At 42.5% G+C, this 14,160-nt stretch overlaps 1 protein-coding gene across 6 annotated transcripts in view; it reads right to left on the bottom strand.

Annotated features, from left to right (window-relative positions):
- The window catches only part of LOC103733293 (zinc finger protein 791), a 35,440-nt gene that overhangs the window by 6,185 nt on the left and 15,095 nt on the right, over positions 1-14,160 (bottom strand). Inside the window, exons 1-2 of one of the 6 annotated variants that reach the window (XM_029563109.1) lie at positions 6,006-6,419; positions 3,278-3,376 (exon numbers count right to left, since the gene is read on the bottom strand). The exons of 1 other annotated variant lie outside the window; for it this stretch is intronic. Coding sequence is in view for 2 of the 5 variants with exons in the window: in XM_008832100.3 (XP_008830322.2) it covers positions 6,006-6,113 (108 nt within the window). In the remaining 3 variants the exon portion in view is untranslated. Of the gene's footprint in view, positions 1-3,277; positions 3,377-5,917; positions 6,424-14,160 lie in introns of those variants that run through there. 4 more of the 6 variants (XM_029563110.1, XM_029563107.1, XM_029563108.1 and 1 more) reach the window with 4 other exon arrangements.

The following is a 14,160-nucleotide window of genomic DNA, read 5'->3' as shown; positions in this document are numbered from 1 at the left end:
TATATATATATATATAGGAAATTCCAGCTCATAACATTTAAGCTTTGCTGGCATGAAAGAATATAAGATTCTGGGAGAGACCCCATGAAAATAAATGATAAGAGTAATTTACTCTGCCTAAATGCCTTTTGGAAATGTTATGCCACTGTCTGAACATCTCTGATCCTTCTGAAAGTCTTAATCTTTTCTATAATCACAGAGATATGTAGAAGATCAGCCCTCTAAAGCACTGTGGGCCATACATCTAATTAGCTTTCCTGGTAGACACTCTTTTACAAAAGTCATATCTTACTAAACGGGGTTTGTGCATATCCTGTGTGGTAACAACCAGAAGAGGTATTTAGAAGCCTGAATGCAGGTTACTCCAGGCCATGTTTAGTGGAGTAGCAAATATATTTGATCGATACATAATACTTCTAACAAAATGATTTTTGAATTTCCATGAATTTTCATTCAGTAGTGTCAATTGAGAATCCAAGAACTAAAAAGATGACTAATGTTTCTCAGGAGTTTGAAGCCAGAAAATATATACATACATATCAAGAATCTTAGCTCTGGAGAGAAGGAAGCAGGAACAAAAGCATAAAGACAGGAAGAAAAGAATAAGTAAGAGTCACTAAACTGTTACCTCTTCAATTACATTTACTTAAAATAATCCCATGAATGTCAAAGAGATGCTTTAGTAATCATAAACAACTTTCTCCAAACTAATTTGGAATAACAACTGTCCTACAATTGTCAACATCTTGTGAACAATAATGTAATGTCCTCCCTAACTTCAATTAAGAGATTTCAAATATGAGGTCAAAAAGGTCAAAAATAAAATTTCTATAATTTAGCAATCAGGGCATGATAATTTGCTTCCTGACCCCTAGAGACAAACAAAACTTTAAAAAGGCATCCAAAAGCAGGGTGTGGGGGCACAAGCCTTTAATCCCAGCACTCGGTAGGCAGAGGCAGGTGGGATCTCTGTGAGTTCCAGGCCAACCTGGTCTACATAGGGAGTTCCAGGCCAGCTGGTGCTAAAGGGAGACCGTTTCAAAAAAGACTCCCCCCCCGGGGCAAAAAAAGACATCTAAAGACCAATTCCTAATGACCATTGTGGCTGCTATGATTTGAAAGTGAAATAGCCTGCATGGGTTCATGTGTTTCAATAATCCCCAGCTGGTGGTGATCCTTGTGAAGGTTTTAGAGCCCTTAGGAGGTAGAGCCCCCAGACCTTGGTAAGATATAGCCCAGCCACAATCCTGCTCAGGCTCTGCTTCCTGACTGTGGATACAATGTGACCAGCTCACTTCTGAACCATCCATCACTAACAAGACGACCTGTATCCTTTCAAACTGTTACTAAAATAAACTACTTCTCCCTCTCTTGTTACATGCCAGGCATTTTGTCACACCATTGAGACCAACACCTAAAAACAATCAAACAACACACACAAAAAAACACACAAACAACAAATTTCACCATATCAACAAGTTCAATAATAAAAATCGTACAATTATATTAATAATTACAAAAATAATGATTATGATCGGGCTGGAGATGGCTCAGTGGTTCAGTGATGACTGCCCTTGAAGAGGTCCTGGGCTTAATTATTAGTGCGCATGTGCAAGCACACATGTATAACAGCTAACAACCTTCCTTAACGCCAGTTCTACAGGATCTGAAAGTCTCTCCTGGCCTTCATGGATGATGGATGCATGTGGTACACATACATACATGCTGGCAAAACACTTATATGCACAAAAATTTTCAAAATGATTCAAAATAATTATATTGAAAGAAAAGGGTAGGAGGAAGTTATTGAAATTGTAAGACAAAAATAACATTGTCCAGGCAGGATGAAATAGCCTTTGAATCCCAGCACTCTGGAGACAGAGACAGGTGGATGGATCTCTGCGAGTTCAAAGCTAGCCTAGTCTAAATAGCGAGTTCCAGGCTAGCCAGAGCTACATAGTGAGATCCCTTCTCAAAAAAACAAAATTTGTGTGTGTGTGTGTGTGTATAAATATGAATACCACTACTACTAATAATAAGATTGTTTTTGCTGATTGTAAATCTCAAGAATCAATAAAAAGTAAAGACATTAAATAATACATCAAAGTTGTGTAAGATTAATACACAAAATTCTTTTTATTTTATGTGTATTTGTGTATTGCCTGCTTGTATGTGAGTGCACCCGTGTCGTACACGGAGGTCAGAAGAGGGCTTTGGATTCCCCTGGAACTGGAGTTAAGGACAATTTGTAGCTGCCATGTGGGTGCTGGGAATCAAACCTGGGTCCTCTGCAAGAGCTGAGCCATCTCTCCAGCCCAATACACAAAATTCTATCATTTTCCTGTATGTTAGCAATGAATTATTGGATGTGAATTATTGGATGTGTTTATATGGCAGCTCTCACGTCAATACAGAGTCAATGTCCTAGTTAGCCTTAGCTATCAGCTTGACAACGCCTAAAGTAATGTCAGGGGCTCTAAACCAAGGAACTGTCTAAATTAGATTGGTCTGTAGTCAAGTCTGTGAGAGACTGTCTAGGTTCTAGATTGATGTGGGAGGGTCCACCCACTGTGGGTGGCACTATCTCTAGGTCCAGGAAGCTAGGTAATCAAGCCAGCAAGTGACCCAGTAAACAGCAATCTTCCATGGCTTCTGCTTTACTTCATGACCCTAACTTACCTCAATGATGAATTGTTACCTGAAAATACAAGCCAAATAAATTTTCCTCTCCAAGTGGCTGTTGGTCATGCAGTTTTTCATAGCAACAAGAAAGCAAACTAGCACAGAAATTAGTACTGGGAGTGGTCTATTGCTATAATGAACCCGACCATGTGGCTTTTATGCCTTTAGAGTATTATGTACAAGACTCTGGAACTTAGGGCTGGAAAAGACTTTGATTACTGTAAGCAGTGTATAATGGACTGTTCTAGGGGAAACCTGGAAGACAGTACCGCTGAGAAAAAGCAGAGAGTAGAGGCATACCTCATGAGGCTTCACAAGGGAACAAGGACTCTATTAGCACTTGGACTAAAGGCCATTTGTGTGATACTTTGGCCTAGAATCTGGCTGCATTCTGCTGATGTCCTGAGAACTTGTGCTCTGAATTAAAAAGTAATGGACTGTAGTGATTTGAATGATAAATGTCCCTCATAGGCTCAGAAATTTGAACACTTTGTAACACTGTTTGAGGAGACTCTGGAACCGTTAAGGAGTGCAGCATTACTAACGTATGTCACTGTGGGCAGGCTTTGAGTGGTGACTGCTTTACCCCACTTACAGTTCACTCTGCTTCCTGATGTGCCGATGTGATGTGAGCAGGCAGCTTCCAGCTCTAGCCATTTGTTGTCCTGCCTTCTTTGCCATTATGGACTCCCCCCTGGAAACGTAGGCCAAAATAAACTTTTTCTTCTGTAATTTGCTTTTGGTTGTGGTATTTTATCAGAGCAACAGTAAGTGACTAATACATGGACTATTTCCTGACAGCATAACATTGAATCTGTGGGATTATTATTACTGATTACTTTTATCAGGTCCAAAATAAAAGGATTTGGTTTAAAAAAAAAAAAAAAAAAAAAAAAAAGAGTACACTTCGGACAGGAAAAGAGAGCACTAGGAAGCTTAAGGAAGCCCTCAAGACGTGTTGAAAAAGAGGCTGTAATTCTTGAAGAGATTAGTACCATTAAAGGCAAGACTCTCTGAACTAGAATAGGAAAACGTGCCCTGATGTGCCCCTAACTCATACATCTTTCCCAGTACAAGGACAACACTGCCAAGTAGCCTGGCAGCTTGGGATGGACCCTCACTCCTTTAGACCACATTAGAAGCAGCTTTTGTAGACAGGCTTTCTCTGGTCAGAAGTAGGATGCTTAGCTGGTGGGGTTTTGCCCGAAGGGCATGCTTCCCATTGTTGCACTGCGGAACTGGAGGTCTCTCTTGAGGGTTTAACCACTTGAATAATTGCAGCTTCTCTTTTAGCATTCTCCTTGGCTGCAACACTAAGCTTCCTAATGCTTTTTTTCTCTCTAAACTACATTTTGTAGTTCTTTCTGCCCCACTTTCACTGGACATGCAAAAGATTTCTTAGTAATAACAACCAGAGACTAGACATTATGCTGTTCTGAAATTTCCTCCACCAAGAAATGAGCACATTACTTTTTAATGTAGACCCAAGCAAGTTCAGAGGACTAAGGGAAAAGGCGGCATGATTCTTTGCCAAAATATCACACAAATGGCCTCTAGTGCAGTTGCTAATATCAATCCCCACAAAATCTCATAAGCCAGGCTACTGTCCACATCACTCTCGGTACTATCGCCTTCCAGGCTCCTATTGAATGGCCCACTAAACTTACAGCATTCAACCGTTTTTTTCAGTCTAAAGTTCCAAAGTCTTTCATTTCATATAACGTGGTCTGGTTCTTCACAGCAGAACTGGTACCATTCCTATTGTCCTGATAACAACTTCTGTGTCAGTCACTTTTTGTTTCTGTGATAGAACACCATGACCAAAAGAGACTCATGGAAAAAAGAGATCATTTTAGATGGTGGTTCCAGAGGGGAGAAAGAAATGGTAGCAGGTGGCCAGAGCAGGAAGCTCACTGATCACATCTTCTACTACAAACACAGAGAGCACATTGGCTATACTCATCCAAAGTCTTACTCCAACAAGGCTACACCACCTAAAATTCCATGACCTACCCGAGCAGTGCCACTAAATGGGGATCAAGTGTTCAATACTTGAGCCTATGGGGGACATTTCTTACTTCAAACTACTACATTAACATAATAGACTCCATCACTCTAGAACCACATGCCAAAATAAACCCTTTCCTCTCTGAAGTTGCTGTTGGTCAGTGTTTTATCACAATAGAAAAACAACTAGAACAGAAATAGGCACTGAGAGTGAGGTGTTGCTGTGGTGATCTTTTCATGTGGCATTCTATGCTTTTGGACTACTTGGTTGGAGGAACACTGACCTGCTCATTGGCCCACTTAGCTCACTTCCTTATACAGCCCAAGCCCACAAGCCTAGGGATAGTGCAACCCACAGTGGGCTAGGTCCTCCCACATCAACCAACAATCAAGACAATTCCCCACATAGGAGGTTCAAGTCAATATGATCTAGGCAATCCCTCAATTCAGCCTCCCTCACATGATTCCGAGTCTTGTCAAGTTACAGCTGAAGCTAAGCAGGAGAATCAACATAATTCCAATGAAAATCCAAAAAAAAAAAAAAAATGTAATGAATAGTAACAGAACTGTTTGTAAAGTAATATTGTAAGGGGAAAGAAAATAACACTGAAAACACTACTGCACAACATATTGATACTATGTGACTACAATTTTCTTAAAAAATGAAATGAACAAGATAGAGTGCAATTTGGGAAAGAATACACAAATCAACAAAACAGGAAAACCAGAAATGAAATCACAAAAATGTAGTTACTTTAATTTTGACAAAAGAGCAGAGGAAACTCGATGAAGAGACCATGATGTTCTCACAAACGCTACTAGGCTTCATGGGCACCCACGCATAGATAAGTAATTACAGAATTTACAACTTTCACACAACTTTCACAGAACTGACCCAAAGTGCATTCTAACCTAACCGTGGGAACGTCCCAGAGGAGCTGACCCTCGCGAAGGCGGGTGACAGGTGTCAGGGTTTACGCTCCACGGCAGAGCCTGTCAGGGATACACGCTACCGAACCACATCCCTATTCCAGTCCTTTCCCAAGCAGGACCTGGGGGCGCACGCCTAACAGTGACGTAACCGACCGGGAAGCTCCGGGCAGTGCTGGGCCCGCCGGGCGGAGCTGCCCAGAGGCTGCGGAGCGCAGGTCCACGTCACCCCAGGGACAGTGTGGACCCTTCCCGGGGAAGGACCCGCAGCTACGTGGCCAACAACAACGTAACCTACACAGACGCTCCCCTGCAGCACTGGGGAAGCCGGGCGCCTCGGCTGCACCGGGGGTGGGGTCGGGAGGGTCGGGAGGGTCAGGTCTCACCACCCTGCCGCAAGTTCGGGGGACGATCAGCGGCGGCATGCCAGCCCGTTCCGGCGGCTCCAGCGGCAGCTGCTCCTGTCTGGGTACAGCCGGTCTGACGTTCACCATGGCCGGCTTCCGGCTTCCAGGTTCCGGCTCCGGCCGCTCGCTTCACCGCTTCGAGCTGCTGCACTCACGGTGGACCTCCCGGCCCCGGGGCTGGCTCTCACGGAAACGGCTGCCAGAGGAAAGGAATCCCCGCCTCCCTCCTAGCGGCCTCTCCTGATTGGCCAGGCTCTCGGAGGTTCTGATTGGCTAGCAAGTGCTGAGCGACAGGTGCAGGGTCCTTAGGGATGAATAGAGCTGCGCATCCTCTCCCAACCCTGGCTTTTACCTCCAGTGCTTAGGCGGCGGAGTTCCCAGGAGATTTGCATAGAAGCAGAACTTGTTTCTGGCCTCTCGAAGCGCCAGCCTTCTTCCATTCAGCAGGCGCCTCCCGTTCTTCCTATAGGGCAAGGTGTAGCTAGTTTACAAGTCAGTTATGTCTAAAGGAGTGTTGTCCTTGCCTCCAGGTTGGAAGGGCTTCCAACACACGCCAGGTCTGAGACCATAGAACCTGGCGTCCAGGGATCAGGAATTTCAGTAAAGCACACCTGGGATTGCTCACACTTTATCTCTCAGGTTGCACAGTGTCAGCCAAAATAAAATAATAACAATAAAAAAAACACCAAGCCCAAGCCCATGATAACATCACTGAGAAGGTACAGGCAGGTACCTTCTGAGCTTCGTAAAACTTACGTCTTTACAACAAGAACTCTAAAAAACATGCCAAAAATAAAATTATTAGTGTATGGAAAACTGAAGCTTAGAAAGAAATAGAAATGAAACAGAACATCCATCAAATACGTGTTTGGAAAAAAGGACACTGATGATAGCAAATGTTAAAGATAAACATAATTAGCATAGTCTTAGCTATTTTGAATTTTAAAAAGAAAAGAGATTCAAATAGCTAATTTCAGAAAAGAAAGTAGAGTTGGATGTGGTGGTGCAGCACTGTAATCCCAGTACCGGGAAGGCGGAGGTGCAAGGTCAAGTCCTAGCAGTGCTGCAGAAAGCATGCAAGGTCAACCTGGAGATGTCTCAAATGAAAACATTAAAAATGGCTCAGTAGCTTGCTTATAATGAAGTTCAGGACCGCAAGGAAAAACCACTCAGATAGAAGTACTCCAATACGCCCCAAACAAATATATTATTACCATTACAGAACCCTCCTAGAGTCAAGAGACCAGGGGCTAAGTCAGGTGAAAGAGAGCGAGTTTTAGTCACCTGGTGGCCTGACACCCAGATCGCTCCATAATGGTGCAAATGGGGTGATCTAGGTGTTAGCTCCCAGTTCAAGTTTTTGGGAACATTTATATTCAATTCATATGTGAGGAATGCAAGCAAAATGCAAATAGCATATATGTAATAAGTGGTTTACAGGTCACAAATGGTTGCAACGGTTACAGAATGTGGCAGTTCAGGAAAACAAAGACTTCAATCCTGGGTAACCACAGAGGGCTGGGAAGATTCCTATTTACCTCATTTCTTGGGACTTTTCAGGGTCCAAAGGGCTTCATTATCAGCGGCTCTTAGATGCCTTTACATTCTATCACATTACCAATTGTACAGAAATAGAATGGGTTAGAAGAAGAGCAAACTGGATAACCTAGGTAAAGTGAAAAGAATTTGATAAATACACCATCTACTAAAACTGAATGAAAATAGAAAATCTGGTTAGAACTATAACACTGAGGTGCTGGAGAGATGGATGGCTCAGTGGTTAAGAGCACTGGCTACTCTTACAGAGGACCTGGGTTCCATTCCGAGCACCCACATGGCAACTAACAACAGTCAGTAACTCCAGTTCCAGGGGATCTTACACCCTCTTCCGATATCCTCAGGCATTGTACGACATGGGTGCACTTACATGCAGGCAGTACACTCATACACAAAACAAACAAATCAAATATTAAAAAAGAAATAAAACATTAAGAAGATGGAATTCATAATAAAAACCCACAAGGATAAAAGGTCATCACCATGTGTTTTCATAAATAAAACTTATCACATATTTAAGAAGAGTTAGTGGAGGGGACACACACACACACACACACACACACACGCACAACTGGAGAGATGGCTCAGTGGTTAAGAGCACTGACTGCTCTTTCAGAGGACCGGGGTTTGATTCCAAGCACCCACATGACACCTATGAACTGTCCTTAACTCCAGTTCTAGGGGAATCGGACGCCCTCTTCTGACCTCCGCAGCATGGCACGACACGGGTGCATTCACATAAAATAAAAATAATTTTAAAAAAATTAAAGAAGAGTTAGCAATTCTTCACAGACTTCCAAAGAACTGAATAGAATTTTTTCATTCATTCCATGAAATCACCTTCACCCTGATAAGAAGCCAGACAGTGACAGTAAGAAAAGAAAAATCACAATGAATTGTTCTGTAATAATATTCATACATAAATCCTTAACAAAATAGTACATAAAATGGGCAGAATATCACAGTCATTAAAAAGGTTGTGTTAGTCCCCAGGATGCAAGAAATTTTTTTAAAATTTTATTTATTATTATTTTTAAAATATTTTACTACTTTTACTTTATGTGTATGCGTATATTGCCTGCATGTAGGTAAGTGCACCCATGTCATGCAATGCCCGTGGAGGACAGAAGAGGCTCTCAGATCCCCTGGAACTGGAGTTAGGACAGTTGTTAGCTGCCATGTGGGTGCTGGGATTCAAACCCGGGCCTTCTGCAAGAACAACCAGTGCTCTTAACCACTGAGCCATCTCTCCAGCCCCAAGAATTGTTTTTAAGTAGTTTACCACACTATAAAATGTTGCTAGAAAGAAGAAAACATACATGATCAGGCCTACTGATAAATAATAATTTGATGTTATTTCTCATTTTAATTTAAAAAATTATTTGTGTGTGTGTATGTGTATACATACATACATGCTATGGCATTCATGTGGAGGTCAACTTACTAGAGTCAATTTTCTCCCCCCACCGTGTCCCAGGGACAGAATTCAGATGGGCAGGCTTGAGAGCAGGTACATTTGCCCACTCACCCATCTCCCCAGTCCACTTCTGTCATCACAAACTAAGCACAGTTGCTGGTTACAGACTTCCTGTTTGGAAATAATGAAAAGTTTTCTGGTATAGTAGCACACACCTATAACTTCAGGCCTTAAGAACAAAGCACAATGTCAAGGGTTCTAGGCCAGCCTGGACTATGTATGAAAACCATGCCTAAAAATAAAATAAAGAAAAGGGAAGGAAAATTAAAATAAAAGTTTGGAGAAGAAAGAAGTAATGGTTACATGACATTAGGAATGTACCTACTACTACTGAGTACTGCACTTAGAATTTTAAAATGGGAACTGATGAGATGTCTCAGTTGAAAAGGCACTTTGTCTCGGGTTTGATGACCTGAGGTTGATCCCCACAACCCAAAGGTGAATGGCGGAGTCCCACAGTGGTACTTTGACCTCCACACATGCACCTTGGTGTGTGTGCATACACAAACACACACGATAAATCACAATTTTAAATTTACAAAAAAATTAAAGAATGTGCAAATTATAAATTTATACACATTGCCGGGCATGGTGGCGCACGCCTGTAGTCCCAGCACTTGGGAGGCAGAGGCAGGCAGATCTCTGTGAGTTCAAGGCCAGCCTGGTCTACATAGTGAGTTCCAGGACAGCTGGGGCTACAGGGAGACCCTGCTTCAAAAAGACAAAAAAAATTTTTTTATACACATATATTTTACTAGAAAAGCTTGAAAACAAAAACAATGGTAAGGAAAAAAAAAAACACTTGAAATAGGGATTTAACCTACTTTCTCCTGGCTTTTAAATAAAAAATTCAATGGCTGTAATGGAAATGGGTTAGAAATTGTTAAACAAACAAACAAACCAACAAACAAAACCCAAACAACTTTTAGTTCTAGCAATTGAAATCACAAAAATGAAAGAGCCATTTGTGATGGTTTGAATGAGAAATGTACTCCTTGGGCTCACATATCTGAACACTTGGTTTATAGCCGGTGCAGTGATTCGGGTAGTCATGGAGCCTTTAGGAGGTTGGCGTGATGAGGGAAGAGTGTCACTCTGAGGATTCACAGCTTTGCCTTCTGCTCCTTCTGTTCTGCTTGCTCTTGGAGAGTGCAGATGTGAGCTCCCATCTTTTACCTCCTGCCACCATGCCTGCCACTTGCTGCCATGCCTCCCTGCCATGATGGACTCTTATCCCTCTGGAGCTATAAGCCAAAATAAACCCTTCCATAAGCTGCTTTGGCCATGGTATTTTGTTGCAACAGAAAGGTAACTAGTATATCAATGACAAAAATGAACAGAGTATCAGTGAGTGGCAGATGAGGTCAACTACACATGGCAGAGTATTGTCAGCCCTGGTGAGGAATCTAAAGACAACTCTCTTACAAACTTCTGGAATCAGGCAACTGAAGGCAGTACAGGAAGGCAGACTGCTTGGAGGGGTGGGCCTGGGCTTCTACGTCTCAAGCCTATAGAAATAATTCCAGGTGGGTTTTTTTTGTTGTTGTTGTTGTTTTTTTTTTTTGCTTTTTGCTTTTTAGACATCATGTTTGTAGCCCCAATTGGCTTGGAACTCCCTTTGTAGACCAGACTGGCCTTGATTTCACAGAGATCCACCTGACTCTGCCTCCTGAATGCTAGAATTAAAGGTCTATGCCCCTAGGCCTGAACATCTGGACCATCTTAGGTATAAGATGGGATCTGATATCAAGAGCATCCACAAATGAAATAGAGACCAATGGTATCAGAAACCAACTCGAAAACACATTTATGCTCAACACAGATAACATATTCTGGTGCCAAAAAACATCAGGAGAAGTCCAATACCCATATGAAGGCTTCTACCCAGGACTCAGAGCTCATAATTTTTGCCTCTTGAACGAATTATACAAGAAACCTTGAATCCAAACAAAAAAATAGAAATTATTTACCATAAATAATAGTGATTATGTTTAAATATTACATAAAAGGAAATTTGTGCTATTTTAAAAACTGCTTGTTTTTTGTTTTTTATTATATTTTATGTGTGAGTGTGTTGTCTGCATACATTTAAGTGCACTCGTGTCATGCACTGCGTGAGGAGGTCAGAAGAGGGTGTTAGATTCCCCTAGAGCTGGAGTTATGGACCACTGTTAGCCACCATGTGGGTGCTGGAAATAGAACCTAGATCCTCTGCAAGAGCAGCCAGTGCTCCTAACTGCTGAACCATCTCTCCAGCCCCCTTGTTTTGTATTTATTTTTTTCTGTGTTTTGTTTTGTGTTAGGGGGGTAGTCTTTTCTGAGACAGGGTCTTCTTGTAGCCTCTGCTGATCTGGAACTCAGAGATCCACCTGTCTCTGTCTCCCAAGTGCTGAAATTAAAGGTATGTACCACCACATCCAGCTCCTTGTTTTGTTTTTTTAATCCCACTGATTTCTCAAATGATGCTACCATGGTCCAAAGTGAGCTAGCTGAGCACCACTGCACATCATGACAGGTATGGTGGTACAAGCCTGTTGTTCCAGCACTCAGGAGTCAGAGACAGGAGGATCCCAGCTCCAGCCCAGCCTGTTCTGCACAGGGAAACTGGATCTCAAAACAAAACAAAGGCAGAAGGCTATTTCACAAATAACATTCTAAGAGCAAAGAAATATAATTATGTAGAATCCTCTTTCTTCTAAAAGGTATTAATTGTAACATTATGAAATGCTGTTGGAGAGGTGTCAGCAAAACTTATTTACCACAACTTACGTCACATTTTCATTTAAACAAGAAAAGGCCCAAATATTTCTTGCTCATATCTGTAAAAGCCTGAACCAGGAGAACCCAGCTGGAGAATCTTTTCTCTGTCTTATGATGCTTCCTCAGGAGAGCTTCTCTCACGATCTCTCTGACAGACTCATCTCCATGGCCCAAGGCTGTCATGATGTCTAGGACCACAGCTACTCAAGGGAAAAAATTAAGAGTAACCGTTACTAAATAAGCACAGATGACTAAGAATTAAATTAAACTCACCTGAAACCTCATAAAATAGAAATACTTATGTTCTTACTATACAGTATTATTTGTATAAATAAAAATATGAATATCATCCATCCACAGAAATGAATAACTCAGAGACTCCAATTCCACTGAGGACCGTTTATAAACAAGCAGCTGTGACACACTACTGGCCTTCCTAGGCTGCAAAAGTGCTTGCCTGTGTGGAAGCAGTAACTTCTATCAGGTGACCATCCAATAATACAGCTTCCTAGCCTGTAAGGTTATTGAATGGTTCTCCTAATAAACTTCCCCTAAGTAGTAGATGACACCCAGAGCAATTCACCGAGTCATTTAACCAGTCATGTGGTATGCTGGGAACTCAGTGGAGAATAGGCGAACTTGATGCTCCTGTTCTGCCAAAGGAGCAGAACCCAAAGAGGTAGATAAAAAAGCCATGGTGGATAAACTCTAGGAAGGAATCCGGTGTTGCTGGGGTGTTGCTGGGGTTGGGAATGAAGGGATGATTCTGATGCCATTCTGTTTATTACTATAGTGAGGAGAATATTTTCAATGTATAAAAAATATGTACGGGGTGGAGGGAGGTGGTAAGGTGAGAGTGGAGATGGGGGAGGGGTCTGAATATGATCAAAATACATTGCATGAAATTTGTGACTCAGTAAATTTGTTGTTTGGGTTTTTGTTGCCGCTATAATTTGTGGGGCTCCTCTCCCCTGTTATTTCTTTTTCTGCTGGAGATGCTAGATAAGGGCTTCACCACTGAGCTACACACCTGCCTTGCTAGACATTGTTTTAAGAAGCCAAATTTCACAAACTAGGATTGGGACTATAGCTCAGTTGGTAGAGGGCTTGCCTCAATTGCAAGAGGCAATTGGATCTGCAGCATCACAGAAACTGGGTGTTTTGGTGCATGCCTGTAATCCCAGCATTGCCTCAACAAAGAAAGAAGAACAATAAAAAGACAAGAAAGAAGTATAGTACTCTAAACCTTGTCCAAAACCCATGGTTGGGAGGTCACAGGCACTAAGAGAAAGAGGTTGTCAAACTTCTTTCTAAATATTTATGTTCATCCTATGGATTAGTGTTGTTCTCAGCCTTGGTCAGACACTTCTGTTTTCAGTGGCTGGTGGTTAACGCACATGCAAACTAGTCAGAGTGTTGAGAATAAGTGACTGTTAAATGATGACCCTAAATGGGACATCTATGTCTCCACACCCTCCAAGGCTCAGGGAACACAGAGAAGAGGCCACAGAAAGAATGGAAGAGCAGGAGGATGGGGAGGAGGCTGTGAAATGCTGTCTTCTGGACACGACATGGTCACTGCATTCATGAACTCAGAGCAGCTATGGCTACCTGCACTAGACTGAGCCAGTCAACAGTCCATCGTTAGCTGGGGGAGCTGCACAAGAGGCTCCACCCCTCCCTAAGGAGCTACTGGCAGTTAATGGTGGGTGGGGGAGGGGTGTCATTATGTTCAGTGGTATAGCCACTACAACACCACACAAGTTCCAGTAAATAAGCCCCCACCAATACTCATCCAAGCAACCCTGATTAAGCTCTGTGGGCCATGGACCAGTGAGATGGCTCAGCAGGTAAAGGGCCTTTCCCCAAGCCTGAGTTTAATTTCCCAGGATCCACATGATGGAAGAAGAGAACTGACTCCCACAGCTGCCCTCTGTCTTCCACATGTGCTGTGTGTCACGTGTGCACGCACACACACACACACACACACACACACACAAAATATTTAATTAAAAATTGAAATAAATAAATCAACTCAGTGGATCACATACACAAAAAGGACCTGGAAGTAGGACTGGGGAAGAAGGGGTCCGGCGGGATGGACTAGGAGGAAAGAAGAAAATGAACAAAACACACTGTATACCTGTCTTAGTTTGTTCTTCATTGCTATGACAAAACACTCTGACCAGTACCAACTTGGGGAGGAAAGGGTTTATTTGTCTTCCATCTCCCAGGTCGCACGCAGTTCATCAGGGAGCCCAAGGTAGGAACTCAGGGCAGGAACCTGGAGGCAGGAGCTGGAGCACAGGCCATGGAGGAACACTGCTTACAGGCTTGCTC

This window comes from Nannospalax galili, unplaced genomic scaffold, assembly GCF_000622305.1.
Source record: "Nannospalax galili isolate Female #2095 unplaced genomic scaffold, S.galili_v1.0 scaffold1196, whole genome shotgun sequence".
NCBI lineage: Eukaryota > Metazoa > Chordata > Mammalia > Rodentia > Spalacidae > Nannospalax > Nannospalax galili.
This window is presented reverse-complemented; position numbering and strand designations above follow the sequence as displayed.